This window comes from Stegostoma tigrinum, chromosome 1 (assembly GCF_030684315.1).
Source record: "Stegostoma tigrinum isolate sSteTig4 chromosome 1, sSteTig4.hap1, whole genome shotgun sequence".
Lineage (NCBI taxonomy): Eukaryota > Metazoa > Chordata > Chondrichthyes > Orectolobiformes > Stegostomatidae > Stegostoma > Stegostoma tigrinum.
Window position 1 is genome coordinate 193,954,554 of NC_081354.1, and position 14,244 is coordinate 193,968,797.

Here is a 14,244-nt window from a genome sequence, read left to right on the forward strand (position 1 = left end):
AGAAAATAGGACCTCTCAAGGACCAAGATGGACATGTATGTGTGAAGCCACAGGAGATGGGCAAGGTCCTCAATGAATATTTCTCCTCTGTGTTTACACTTCAAGGGCTTTGTTAGTTCCCATCCTCCGACACCTTATGAATGCATCCTTTTTCTTTTTGACCAAGGTCATGACGTCCCTGGTCATCCAAAGGTGACGAATTTGCCATACTAATTACATTCTTGCACGAACATGTCACTCCTGAACTTTTATCAAATTCTGTTTGAAATACTCCCACGTGTCCAATGTGGATTTACCTTCAAACAGCCGCCTCCAATCAACAACTCCAGTTCGTGCCTAATATTGTTGTAGTTTGCCTTTTCCCAGTTTAACACCTTCACCTCAGGACAGCTGTTATCCCCATCCACAAGAAACTTTAAACTCAGTGGAATGGTCACTACTCATGAAATGCTCCCCCATTGAAACTTCACTCACTTGGCTGGGGTCAATTCCCAAAACCAGGTCTAGTATAACTCCTTCTTTGGTTGAACTGATTACGTACTGTGTCAAAAAAACCTCCCAAATGGGCCTGACAAAATCTGCTGCATCCAAGCACAGAGTGAGTCCCAGTCAATACAGGGGAAGTCAAAAACACCCACCACAATAACCCTACTGATTTTACATCTTCCCAAAATCTGTCGACATGTTCTCTCCTCTGTCGTCCTGCTGGCTGTTGGGAGGCCTGTGGTATACCCTTAGCATTGTGATTTCACCTTTCTTACTCCTTAGTTCTACCTACACTGCCTCACTGAATGAGTCCTCTGCCGTATCCTCCCTCAGTACAGCTGTGAGATACTCCTTCACCAGTAATGCTACACCCCCATCCCTTTCTATCCCACCTGAAACATCTAAATCCTAGGATATTCAGCTGACAGTCCTGTCCCTCTTTCAGCCAAGTGTCTGTAATCGCAATAATGTCATAATATTATGTCAAGTACAAACTAATGCTCGGAGCTCATCTACCTTGTCAATTATACTTCTTGCATTGAAACACGTCTTGCATTTCAGACCATCTCTCCTGCACTTTTCAATAACATTTCCCTGCCTGTTCTTAGTCAAGTTTGTCCTGGTTTCTATCTCTCCCTCAATTTCTGCATCAACTGCCCGATAGGTAGAAAGAGGGATAGGGATGTATAGGTAGAAAGAGGGATAGGGATGTCAGGCAGGATTTCAGGGAGAAGGGTGGAAGCTGAGAGCTAGAACAAACAGAGTGGTTATCTCTGATTTGTTACCCGTGCCACGTGATAGCGAGGCAAAGAACAGGGAGAGATTTCAGCTGAACACTTGGCTGCAGGGATGGTGCAGGAGGGAGGGCTTCAGGTACGTGGACAATTGGGGCTCATTCTGGGGAAGGTGGGACCTCTATAAACAGGATGGTCTGCACTTGAACCAGAGGGACACTAATATCCTGGGTGGGAAATTTGCTAGTGCTATTCGGGTGGATTTAAACTAGCTCAGCAGGGGGATGGGAAACTGAGGTGTAGTCCTAGTGCACAGGGGGATGAGAGTAGGGAGGACACGGTCAGGACCTCGCTGTCACAGGAGTGTGCTGGCAGACAGCAAGCTGGATTGAAGTGTGTCTACTTTAATGCAAGGAGTGTCCGGAATAAGGTAGGTGAGCTTGCAGCTTAGATAGGTACCTGGGACTTCGATGTTGTGGCCATTTCGGAGACATGGATAGAGCAGAGTCAGGACTGGATGTTGCAGGTTCCAGGATTTAGACCTTTCATTAAGATCAGGGAAGGTGGTAAAAGAGGGGGAGGTGAAACTTTGTTAGTCAAGGACAGTATAACGGTGGCTGAAAGAACCTTTGACGTGGACTCGTCTACTGAGGTTGCCGAGGAAGGTTTTTCGACTGAGTCAGTATGGGTGGAAGTTAGGAACAGCAAGGGAGCAGTCTCCTCATTGTGGGTTTTCTACAGACCCCCAAATAGCAGTAGGGAGATCAAAGCACTCACTGGCTGGCAGATTGTTGAAAAGTGCAAACGTAGCAGGGTTGTTGTTATGGGTGACTTCAACTTTCCCAATATTAATTGGAACCTCCTTAGTGCAGGTGGTTTGGATGGAGCCGTTTTTGTCAGGTGTGTTCAGGAGGGTTTCCTGACTCAGTATGTGGACAGGCCGACGAGGGGGAAGGCCGTTTTGGATTTGGTGCTTGGCAATGAGCCAGGACAGGTGTCAGATGTCGCAGTGGGAGAACACTTTGGCGACAGTGACCACAACAGCCTCAGATTTACCATAGCCATGGAGAGGGAAAGGAGCAGTTACCAGGGGAAGATATTTAACTGGGGAAAAGAAAACTATGACGCTATCAGACAGGAGTTGGGAAGTACAGATTGGGAGCAATTGTTCCACAGAAGGGGCACAACAGACATGTGGAGACTGTTTAAGGAGCAGTTGTTGCGAGTGATGCATAAATTTGTTCCTCTGAGACAGATAAGAAGGGGTAAGATTAAGGAGCCTTGGATGACGGGAAGAGAGGTGCTTCTCATCAAAAAGAAAAAGGCAGCTTATGTAAGGTGGAGGAAGCAAGGGTCTAGCACAGCTTTAGAGGATGACAGGCTTGCTCGGAAAGAGCTCAAAAGTGGACTGAGTCGGGCCAGGAGGGGGCAGGAAAAAGGCTTGGCAGGAAGGATTATGGAGAACCCGAAGGCATTTTACTCATACGTGAGGAATAAGAGAATGATGAGGGAGAAGGTAGGGCCGATCAGGGATAGCGTAGGGAACTTGTGCGTGGAGTCTGAGCAGATAGGGGAAGCCCTAAATGAGTTTTTTGCTTCACTGAGGAAAGGGACCTTGTTGTGAATGAGAACTTAAAGGAGCAGGAAAACAGGCTTGAACAGATCGAGATTGAGGAAGTTGATGTGCTGGAAATTTTGGCAAACATTAAGATTGATAAGTCACCAGGGTCAGACCAGATTTATCCTAGGTTGCTCCGGGAAGCGAGAAAGGAGGTGGCTAAGCCTCTGGCGAAGATCTTTGCTTCCTCACTGTCCACGGGAGTCTTACCGGAAGATTGGAGGGAGGCAAATGTTGTTCCTCTTTTCAAGAAAGGAAATAGGGAGATCTCATGAAATTACAGACCAGTCAGTCTTACATCTGTGGTCAGCAAGGTTTTGGAAAGAATTCTGAGGGATAGGATTTATGTCTATTTGGAAAAGCATAGCGTGATTAAAGGGAGTCAGCATGACTTTGTGAGGGGCAAGTCATGCCTCACAAATCTTATTGAGCTCTTTGAGGAGGTCACGAGACAGGTTGACGAGGGTCGAGCAGTGGATGTGGTGTACATGGACTTCAGCAAGGTATTTGATAAGGTTCCCCACGGCAGGCTCATTCATAAAGTCAGGAGATATGGGATACAGGGTGATTTGGCTGTCTGGATTCAGATTTGGTTGGCTGACAGGAGGCAGAGAGTGGTTGTAGATGGTAAGTATTCTGCCTGGAGGTCAGTGCTGAGTGGTGTCCCACAGGGCTCTGTTCTTGGGCCTCTGCTCTTTGTAGTTTATATAAATGACTTGGATGAGGAGGTTGAGGGGTGGGTTAGTATGTTTGCTGATGACACAGAGGTTGGAGGTGCTGTTGACAGTATCGAGGGCTATTGCAGGCTTCAGCGAGACATTGACAGTATGCAGAGCTGGGCTGAGAAATGGCAGATGGAGTTCAACCTAGATAAATGCGAGATGATGCATTTCTGAAGGTCGAACTTAAATGCTGAATATAGGATGAAAGGCAGGATTCTCGGATCTTGGTGTTCATGTTCCCTCAAAGTTGCCACCCAGGTGGATAAGGTTGTTAAGAAAGCATATGGTTTTTTGGCTTTCATTAACAGGGGCATCGAGTTGAAGAGCCGCGAGGTTATGCTGCAGCTCCAGAAAACCCTGGTGAGACCACACTTGGAATATTGTGTCCAGTTCTGGTTACCCTATTATAGGAAAGATGTGGATGCTTTGGAGGGGGTGCAAAGGAGGTTTACCAGGATGCTGCCTGGACTGGAGGGCTTGTCTTACGAGGAGAGGTTGACTGAGCTCGGACTTTTCTCTCTGTAGAGAAGGAGGAAGAGAGGTGACCTGATCGAGGTGTACAAGGTAATGAGAGGCTTGGATAGAGTCGATAGCCAGAGACTTTTGCCCAGGGCAGGATTGACTGCCACGAGGGGTCATAGTTTTAAGGTGCTAGGAGGAAGGTATAGAGGAGACGTCAGAGGGAGGTTCTTCACCCAGAGAGTTGTGAGCGCATGGAATAGTTTGCCTGTGGTAGTCGTGGAAGTGGAGTCATTAGTGACATTAAATCGACTGCTGGACATGCACATGGACAGCAGTGAATTGAGGAGAATGTAGGTTAGGTTATTTTATTTTTGGATTAGGATTATTCCACGGCACAACATAGAACATAGAACATTACAGCACAGTACAGGCTCTTCGGCCCGCGATGTTGTGCCGATCTGTCATACTGATCTGAAGCCCATCTAACCTACACTATTCCATGTACGTCCCTATGCTTATCCAATGACGACTTAAATGTACCTAAAGTTGGCGAATCTACAACCGTTGCAGGCAAAGCGTTCAGTTCCCTTACTACTCTCTGAGTGAAGAAACCACCTCTGACATCTGTCCTATGTCTTTCACCCCTCAATTTAAAGCTCTGCCCCCTCGTGCTCGCCGTCACCATCCTGGGAAAAAGGCTCTCCCTATCCACCGTATCTAACACTCTGATTATTTTATATGTTTCAATTAAGTCACCTCTTAACCTTCTTCTCTCTAGTTAAAACAGCCTGAAGTCCCTCAGCCTTTCCTCGTAAGACCTTCCCTCCATACCAGGCAACATCCTAGTAAATCTCCTCTGCACCCTTTCCAAAGCTTCCACATCCTTCTTATAATGCGGTGACCAGAACTGTGCGCAATTCTTCAAGTGCGGCTGCACCAGAGTTTTGTACAGCTGCAGCATAACCCCTTGGTTCCGGAACTCGATCCCTCTATTAATAAAAGCTAAAACACTGTCTGCCTTCTTAACAGCCCTGTCAACCTGGGTGGTCACTTTCAACAATCTGTGTACATGGACACGGAGATCTCTCTGCTCATCTACACTCCCAAGAATCTTACCATTAGCCCTGTACTTTGCCTTCCGGTTACTCCTACCAAAGTGCATCACCTCACAGTTGTCTGCATTAAACTCCATTTGCCACCTCTCAGCCCAGCTCTGCAGCTTATCTATGTCTCTAGGCAACCTACAGCATCCTTCGTCACTATCCACAACTCCACCGACCTTAGTGTCGTCTGCAAATTTACTGACCCAACATCGTGGGCCTAAGGGCCTGTACTGTGCTGTACTTTTCTATGTTCGATGTTCTATGTTCTATGTCCTCTGGTCCCCATTCGTCCTGCCACAGTAGTTTAAACCCCCCCCAACTACTGTACAGAGTAGCCCCCATCAATATTTTCTGGACTGATTTGGATTAAAATTTTCTTGTAAGATATTTATTGTTTATACTCTTTTTCAACTTTTCTTCAGCTCGGAACTGCATTCGATTACAAGTACTGGAACTCGATCATGTGACTGAAATTAACCAGGAAGTAGCTGCAGAAGTTTGTCGGGAGGGATTAAAGGGATTAGAAATGCTGGTCCTGACATCAACCCCTGTCACACCTAAAGCTCTACTTCATTTTAACAGTGAGTACAAATTGTTCTTGCAAACATTCTTCAGATTTTGCACCAGGGAAAGTAATAATGTTCTTCATTGAGAGATTGGCAATCAGCACTTTTAATTCATACAAAAGAACATTAACTTCTATAAAATCCCACTGAATTCTGTAATATGAGATGTGGGAAATAGGGAAATTAATTGTATCTTTTCACTTGCAAACGCCTTAAAAAAATCTACGTAATGATTTCAAAAAAGGCCATTGTTTAAGAAAGAAGTTGAATTTATTATTAATGGAAAGAATTGTACACAAGAGATTTCACTGTTTCATTAAAAATTTGTACTGTACAAGAATTAAACAAGACAAGAACAACTACTTGTGATGACTATGCTCAGAGACCCTTCTTTGTTTAAGCCTGAAAATCTCAACAGGTTCTATTTTTGTTTCGACCAAGAGTTCCCTTATATGTTCCAGAACCTTTAAGATTCTTTTACATCTGAGACCAAAGAAAAATGTGCCACAGCTCTTAGGAATACACTTTGATTCTTGTTGTGGCTACTTCTAAGGTTCAACCACTTGAGTGCAGGTTTACGATTGTGCATCTTGAATAAACAGTCAGTGTGCAGAAGTCGTCAGCAGAATGAGATGAATGTCGAGTGAGTAAAATCACAGTGAAGGAGGTCCTTTGACCCAATGAGTCTGCACCAACGTCTGAGAAATTCCTGACCTTTAACCTAAGGTTGACTCTCTAGCCTCAATTATTGATGATTTTGCTAATGTTCATCTTGCGTAACGCATGCCTTGTACAATGTAACCTGTATGCCTTTATCTGTCTTTTTACAACCTCTGATCTGTATTTGCTTGCTTACTGTGATCTGCCTGCACTGCTTTTCACTACTGCCATCTTCGCCTAGACTAGCCTACATGTGACTCCAGACCCACAGCAAGATGGTTGACTTTTAACTGCCCTCTGGGCAATTAAGGATGGGCAATAAATACTGGACAGTGATGTCCTCATCCCATAAATGAATTTTAAAAATCGTATATATCAGCAGTTGGCCCATAGTCCTGAATATTATGATGTGCCAAGTACTCATCCAAGTACTTTTTTTAAAAGGACTGAGCTAATTTGCTTCTACTACTCTCCCAGGCGGTTCAATCACAAACTGTCATTGCCCTTTGGGTAAAAATGTTTTTCTCACACCCCCTAAATCCTCTGCCCCTCACCTTGAACCTGTGTCCTCTTGTGACTGACCTATCCCCTCAATCTTAGAACAAAGAACAAAGAAAATTACAGCACAGGAATGGGCCCTTCGGCCCTCCAAGCCTGCGCCGATCGAGATCCTCTGTCTAACCTGTCATCTATTTTCTAAGGGTCTTTGTCCATTTGCTCCCTGCCCATCCATGTACCTGTCCAAATATATCTTAAAAGATGCTAACGTGTCTGCGTCTACCACCTCCGCTGGCAACACGTTCCAGGCACCCACCTAAGGCATAAAGAACTTTCCACGCATATCTCCCTTAAACTTTCCTCCTCTCATTTTGAACTCATGACCCCTAGTAATTGAGTCCAAAGAGAACAAAGAATTTTTTTTTGTGTGAATATAGAGGGAATCTTGGACACCTCAATCATATCGTCTGTCAATCTTCTCTGCTCCAACAAAAACAACTCAAGCCTAGTCAACGTTTCCTCATAAAATAAATTTTCCATTCCAGTCAGCAACCTGGTAAATCTCCTTTGCACCCCTTCCAGTACAATCATGTCCTTCCTGTAATGTAGGGACCAGAACCACATGCAGTACTCTAGCAGTTGTCTCATCAAAGTTATGTCCAACATGACTTCCCTGCTTTTATAATCAATCTATGCCTCAAATGATAATGCCAGGTGTTCCATATACCTTTTTCATCACCCTACTAAGGTGCCATTCCACCTTCAGGGGTCTGTAGGCAAATATGCCAAGGTCACTTTGTTCCATGGAACTTTCTAGTGTCGTATTGTTCATTGAATACTTACTTGTCAAATTACTCCTTCCAAAGTGGATCACCTCACACTTTTCAGGATTAAATCCCATCTGCCACTTATCTTCTCATTTGACCATCTATATCTTCTTGTAGCCCAAGAGTTCTTTGAGTGACACGGGCAGTGGATGCTGGGTAGTGCTGTGGATGTTTTAGAACATAGAACTATAGGCATAGGAACAGGCCCTTCAGCCCACAATGTTGTGCCGAACATGATGCCAAATTAAACTATTCCCTTCATCCTGCCTTTGATCCATATCCCTCTATTACTTGCCTATTCATGTGCTTATCTAAGAGTCTCTCGAATACGCTTATCATATTTGCCTTCACTATCATCTCTAGCAGTGCGTTCCACACTGAAACTCTGTAAAAAAAACTTGTTCCTCACATCTCTTTTGAACTTTCACCCTGTCACCTTAACTGCTTGTCCCCAAGTTTTAGACATTTCAACCCTGGTGAAAAGATTCTGACCATCAATCTTATCTATGCATCTCATAATTTTGCAGACTTCTATCAAGTCTCCTCTCAGTCTCTGCCTCTCCAGAGAAAACAACCCGACGTTTTCTAGACTGTCCTAGTTCGTACGTGGTAAACCTTATCTGCAGCTTCTCCAAAGCTTCCACATTCCTTCCTGTAATGTGGTGACCAGAAGTGAATGCAGTACTTCAAGTGTGGCCTAACCAAAGTCTTACAAAGCTGCATCTTGACATCCTGATTTTTGTACTCAATTCCTAGACCAATAAAGGCAAGCATGTCATATGACTTCTTCACCACCCTATCTATTTGCTTTCCCACTTTCAGGGAGCTGTGTACTTGAACCCCAAGATCCCTCTGAACATCAGTGTTGTTCAGGTTCCTGCCAAAAACTATAATTTTCCTTAACATTTGATCTGACAAAGTGCAGCACCTCACACTTACATTGATTGAAAGCCAACTGCCATTTCTCTGCCTACATCTGCAACTGATCTATATCCCGCTGTATCTATATTTGGATTTTCAGAAAATGTTTGATACAGTGCCACCTGGCAGGTTGGTTAGAAATTGAGAAATGTTTGGGATTGATGGATCCTTGTGGTGTTCCACAGGGATCAATGTTGGGACCCTGTTGTTTGTGATATACATAAATGATCTGGAGGAAGGTACAGATGCTCTGGATAGCAAGTTTGCAGATGACACTAAGATTGGTGGAGTAGCAGATAGTGAAGGGGACTGTCGGAGAATGCAGCATAAAATACATAGATTGGAGCGTTGGGTGGAGAAATGGCGTTCAATCCAGGCAAATGCAAGGTGATGCATTTTGGAAGATCCAATTCAAGTGCAAAATATACGGTAAATAAAAAAACCCTAGGGAAAATTGATGCCCACAGAGATCTGGGTGTTAGAACAGAGAACATAGAACATAGAACAGTACAGCACAGAACAGGCCCTTCAGCCCACGATGTTGACCATTGATCCTCATGTATGCACCCTCAAATTTCTGTGACCATATGCACGTCCAGCAGTCTCTTAAATGTCTCCAATGACCTTGCTTCCACAACTGCTGCTGGCAACGCATTCCATGCTCTCACAACTCTCTGTGTAAAGAACCCGCCTCTGACATCCCCTCTATACTTTCCTCCAACCAGCTTAAAACTATGACCCCTCGTGTTAGCCTTTTCTACCCTGGGAAATAGTCTCTGGCTGTCAACTCTATCTATGCCTCTCATCATCTTGTATACCTCAATTAGGTCCCCTCTCCTCCTCCTTTTCTCCAATGAAAAGAGTCCGAGCTCAGTCAACCTCTCTTCATAAGATAAGCCCTCCAGTCCAGGCAGCATCCTGGTAAACCTCCTCCGAACCCTCTCCAAAGCATCCACATCTTTCCTATAATAGGGCGACCAGAACTGGACGCGGTATTCCAGGTGCAGTCTAACCAAAGTTTTATAGAGCTGCAACAAGATCTCACGACTCTTAAACTCAATCCCCCTGCTAATGAAAGCCAAAACACCATATGCTTTCTTAACAACCCTGTCCACTTGGGTGGCCATTTTAAGGGATCTATGTATCTGCACACCAAGATCCCTCTGTTCCTCCACACTGCCAAGAATCCTATCCTTAATCCTGTACTCAGCTTTTAAATTCGACCTTCCAAAATGCATCACCTCGCATTTATCCAGGTTGAACTCCATCTGCCACCTCTCAGCCCATCTCTGCATCCTGTCAATGTCCCGCCGCAGCCTACAAACAGCCCTCTATACTGTCAACAACACCTCCAACCTTCGTGTCGTCTGCAAACTTGCTGACCCATCCTTCAATCCCCTCATCCAAGTCATTAATAAAAATTACAAACAGAAGAGGCCCAAGGACAGACCCCTGTGGAACACCACTCACCACTGACTTCCGGGCAGAATATTTTCCTTCTACTACCACTCGCTGTCTTCTGTTGGCCAGCCAATTCTGTGTCCAGGCAGCTAGGTTCCCCTGTATCCCATTCCTCCTGACCTTCTGAATGAGCCTACCATGGGGAACCTTATCAAATGCCTTACTGAAGTCCATATACACCACATCCACAGCTCGACCCTCATCAACTTTTCTAGTCACATCCTCAAAGAACTCGATAAGGTTTGTGAGGCATGACCTGCCCCTCACAAAGCCGTGTTGACTGTATTTGATCAAGCCATGCTCTTCCAGATGGTCATAAATCCTATCCCTCAGAATCCTTTCTAACACCTTGCCAACGACAGACGTGAGACTTACCGGTCTGTAATTGCCGGGGATTTCCCTATTTCCTTTCTTGAAGAGAGGAATTACGTTTGCCTCTCTCCAGTCCTCAGGTACGACTCCAGTGGAGAGCGAGGATGCAAAGATCTTCGTGAGTGGTGAAGCAATTGCATTCAGGTCCATTGTTCCCTGAAGGTGGCAACGCAGGTGGATAGACCGATCAAGAAGGCATACGGCATGCTTTCATTCACTGGACAGTATTGAGTACAAGAGTTGGCAGGTCATGTTGCAGTTGTATAGGACTTTGGTTCGGCCACATTTGGAGTACTGCATGTAGTTCTGGCCGCCACATTGCCAAAAGGATGTGGATGATTTGGAGAGGGTGCAGAGGAGGCTCACCAGGATGTTGCCTGGTATGGAGGGTGCTAGCTATGAAGAGAGGTTGAGTAGATTAGGATTATTTACATTAGAAAGACAGAGGTTGAGGGGTGACCTTATTGAGGTCTACAAAACCATGAGAGGTATAGACAAGGTGGATGACAAGAAGCCTTTTTCCCAGAGTGGGATACTCAGTTACTTGGGGTCACAATTTCAAGGTGAGAGGGGAAAAGTTTGTGGGAGATATGCGTGGAAAGTTCTTTACACAGAGGGTGGTGGGCGCCTGGAACGGGTTGCCAGCGGAGGTGGTGGGGCGGGCACGATAGCATTATTAAGATGTATCTAGACAGATACGTGAATGGGCAGGGAGCAGAGGGATACAGATCCTTGGAAAATAAGTGACAGGCTTAGATCAAGGATCTGGATCGGCGCAGGCTTGGAGGCCTGAAGGGCCTGTTCCTGTGCTGTAATTTTCTTTGTTCTGTGTTCTTTGTGTACCTCTGATCAATTTGTACACTTCTATCAAACCACCTCTGATCCTTCATCGTTCTAAAGAAAAAAAGCCCTAGCTCTCTCAACGTTTCATTATAAGACATTCCCTCCATTCCAGGCAACATCCTGGTAAATCTCCTCTGCACCTTTTCCAACGCTTCCACTCTTTCCTGTAATGAGGTGACCAGAACTGTGCACAATCCTCTAGATGTGGTCAAACCACCGTTTTGAATAGCTGGAGCATAACTTCACGGCTCTTGAACTCAATCCCTCTATTAATGAAAGCTAACACACCATATGCCTGAACAACTCTATCCACCTTAAGATACCAAAAAACAATTAAATTTAAATCTGATTGTTTTGACAATCAGATATTTAATTAGGGCTGAAACAGCCATTTTCTAATTGAAAAATGTTGAGCCAATTAAAGCAAATCTATCTCAACCAATTTAGCCCCATCAGGCTTGGGCCCGAGACTTTTACTACAATCAGTAGTAAGTGAACCAGCTGCTTAGGAGTGCAGCGTAGGCACAGGAGGTTAATTCCCGGAATGGCGGGACTATCATTTGGTAAAAGATTGGAGCGACTGGGCTTGTAGACACTTGAGTTTAGAAGGAACATAGAACATAGAACATTACAGCACCGTACAGGCCCTTCGGCCCTCGATGTTGTGCCTGTAATGTCTTCCAGAACGGTCTGTGTATTCTGTCAATTCTTCTGTCAGGAATATTAATAAGTTGTTCTGTGGATACCTTTGTTATTTAGATGGTGCTTTCTTTAAGGAAGAGGCTGTGAGAGCCAGCAATGGTGTCGTGATAGCTCAGGCCTGTTATCTCTGGGAGATGGTGGTTAGCTCTGGGGTTTTGTCCAACTGCCTCCTTTTTTTAGATTTGGTCCGATGTTGTCAAAACAATCAGATTTAAATTTAATTGTTTTTTGGTATCTTAAGTGCCTGGTTCAAATTGATTGGCTAAATCCAAAATCTTGCAGGCTTGTTTAAAACTGCTGCTTGGCCTGCTAACTGTACGGCATTTTGATATAAATGTTTCAGTTTGGGTACTCTGTGAACCTGCAAACTTTCAAGCTGCTGCTCACAGACATCTGTTTTAAATCTCTAAGCATGAAAAAAGTGCATCATCTTTTAAAGGGACCATGCAGTACAGCTGAAGATAACAAAGTGTGGGGCTGGATAAGCACAGCAGGCCAAGCAGTGTCTTAGGATCACAAAAGCTGACATTTCGGGCCTGGACCCTTCATCAGAAAATCTAGATTAATACACCCTGGTCCCCATGCGACTTCACTTTCTCCATCAGCCTAACATGGGGAACCTTATCAAACACCTTACTGAAGTCCATGTATATCACATCTACAGCCCTTCCCTCATCTATCAACTTTGTCACTCCCCCAGAGAATTCTATTAAGTTGGTAAGACATGACCTTCCCTGCACAAAACCATGCTGCCTATCACTGATAAACCCATTTTCTTCCAAATGTAAACAGATCCTATCCCTCAGTATCTTCTCCAGCAGCTTCCCTACCACTGACGTCAGGCTCACCGGTCTATAATTACCAGGATTATCCTTGCTACCCTTCTTTAACAAAGGGTCAACATTAGCAATTCTCCACTCCTCCAGGACCTCACCCGTGCTCAAGGATGCTGCAAAGATATCTGGTAAGGCCCCAGCTATTTCCTCTCTCACTTCCCCAGTAACCAGGGATAGATCTCATCTGGACCTGGAGACTTGTCCACCTGAATGCCTTTTAGAATACCCAACACTTCACTCCCCAACTCCTTATTGCCAACTTGACCTAGAGTAATCAAGCATCTATTCATAACCTCAACATCCGTCATGTCTCTCTCCTCAGTGAATTTTCATGCAAAGTACTCATTAAGAATCTCACTCTTTCTCTGACTCCTCACTTAACTTCCGTCCTTTGTCGTGGAGTGGGCCAACCCTTTCTTTAGTTACCCTCTTGCTCCTTATGTATGAATAAAAGGCTTTGAGATTTTCCTTAACCCTGTTTGCTAAAGATATTTCATGACCCCTTTTAGCCCTCTTAATTCCTCGTTTCAGATTAGACCTACTTTCCCGATATTCTTCCAAGTCTTTGTCTGTTTTCAGTCACTTAGACCTTATGTATGCGTTCCTCTTTGCTGGTCTCACAATTTCACCTGTCATCAATGGTTCCCTAATCTTGCCCTTTCTATCCCTCATTTTCATAGGGACATGTCTATCTTGCACTCTCATCAACCTCCCTTTCAAAGTCTCCCACATATCAAATGTGGATTTGCCCTCAAATAGCTACTCCCAATCCACATTCCCCAGCTCCTTCCTAATTTTGCTATGGTTGGCCTTCTCCAATTTAACACTTTTCCTTTAGGACCACTTTCATCTTTGTCCATGTAATCCCCTACTGAAACTTCAACCACCTGGCAGGGCTCATTCCCCAACACCAGGTCCAGTATGGCCCCTTCCTGAGTTGGACTATTTACATACTGCTCTATAAAACCCCCCTGGAGGCTCCTTACAAATTCTACTCCATCTAAACTCCTACCACTGAGTGAATCCCAGTCAATGTTGGGAAAATCAAAATCTCCCATCACCACCCTGTTGCTCCTACATCTTTCCATAATCTGTTGACATATTTGTGCCTCTATCTCACGCTCACTTTTGGGAGGCCTATAGTACAGCCCCAACATTGTTACTGCACCCTTCCTGTTTCTGAGCTCTGCCCATATTGCCTCACTGCTCAGGTTTTCCATAGTGCCCTCCTTCAGCATAGCTGTGATATCCTCTTTGACCAGTAATGCAACTCCTCCACCCCTTTTACCTCCCTCTCTTTCCTGCCTGAAGCATCTCTATCCTGGACAATAGGCAATAGGTGCTGGAATAGTTTAATGATGACAAAGATGTCATCCATGTACCATATCCATAGTTTTGGTTGGATTTGGCAGAAGAGCCGTTATTTCTAGTCT

General features: G+C 44.7%; 1 protein-coding gene across 1 annotated transcript in view; it reads left to right on the forward strand.

Annotated features, from left to right (window-relative positions):
- fbxo41 (F-box protein 41) overlaps positions 1 to 14,244 on the forward strand; it is a 177,415-nt gene that overhangs the window by 131,345 nt on the left and 31,826 nt on the right. The window contains exon 12 of the mRNA XM_059650909.1: positions 5,548 to 5,706. Within this exon, the coding sequence (XP_059506892.1) occupies positions 5,548 to 5,706 (159 nt within the window). The remainder of the gene's footprint in view (positions 1 to 5,547; positions 5,707 to 14,244) is intronic.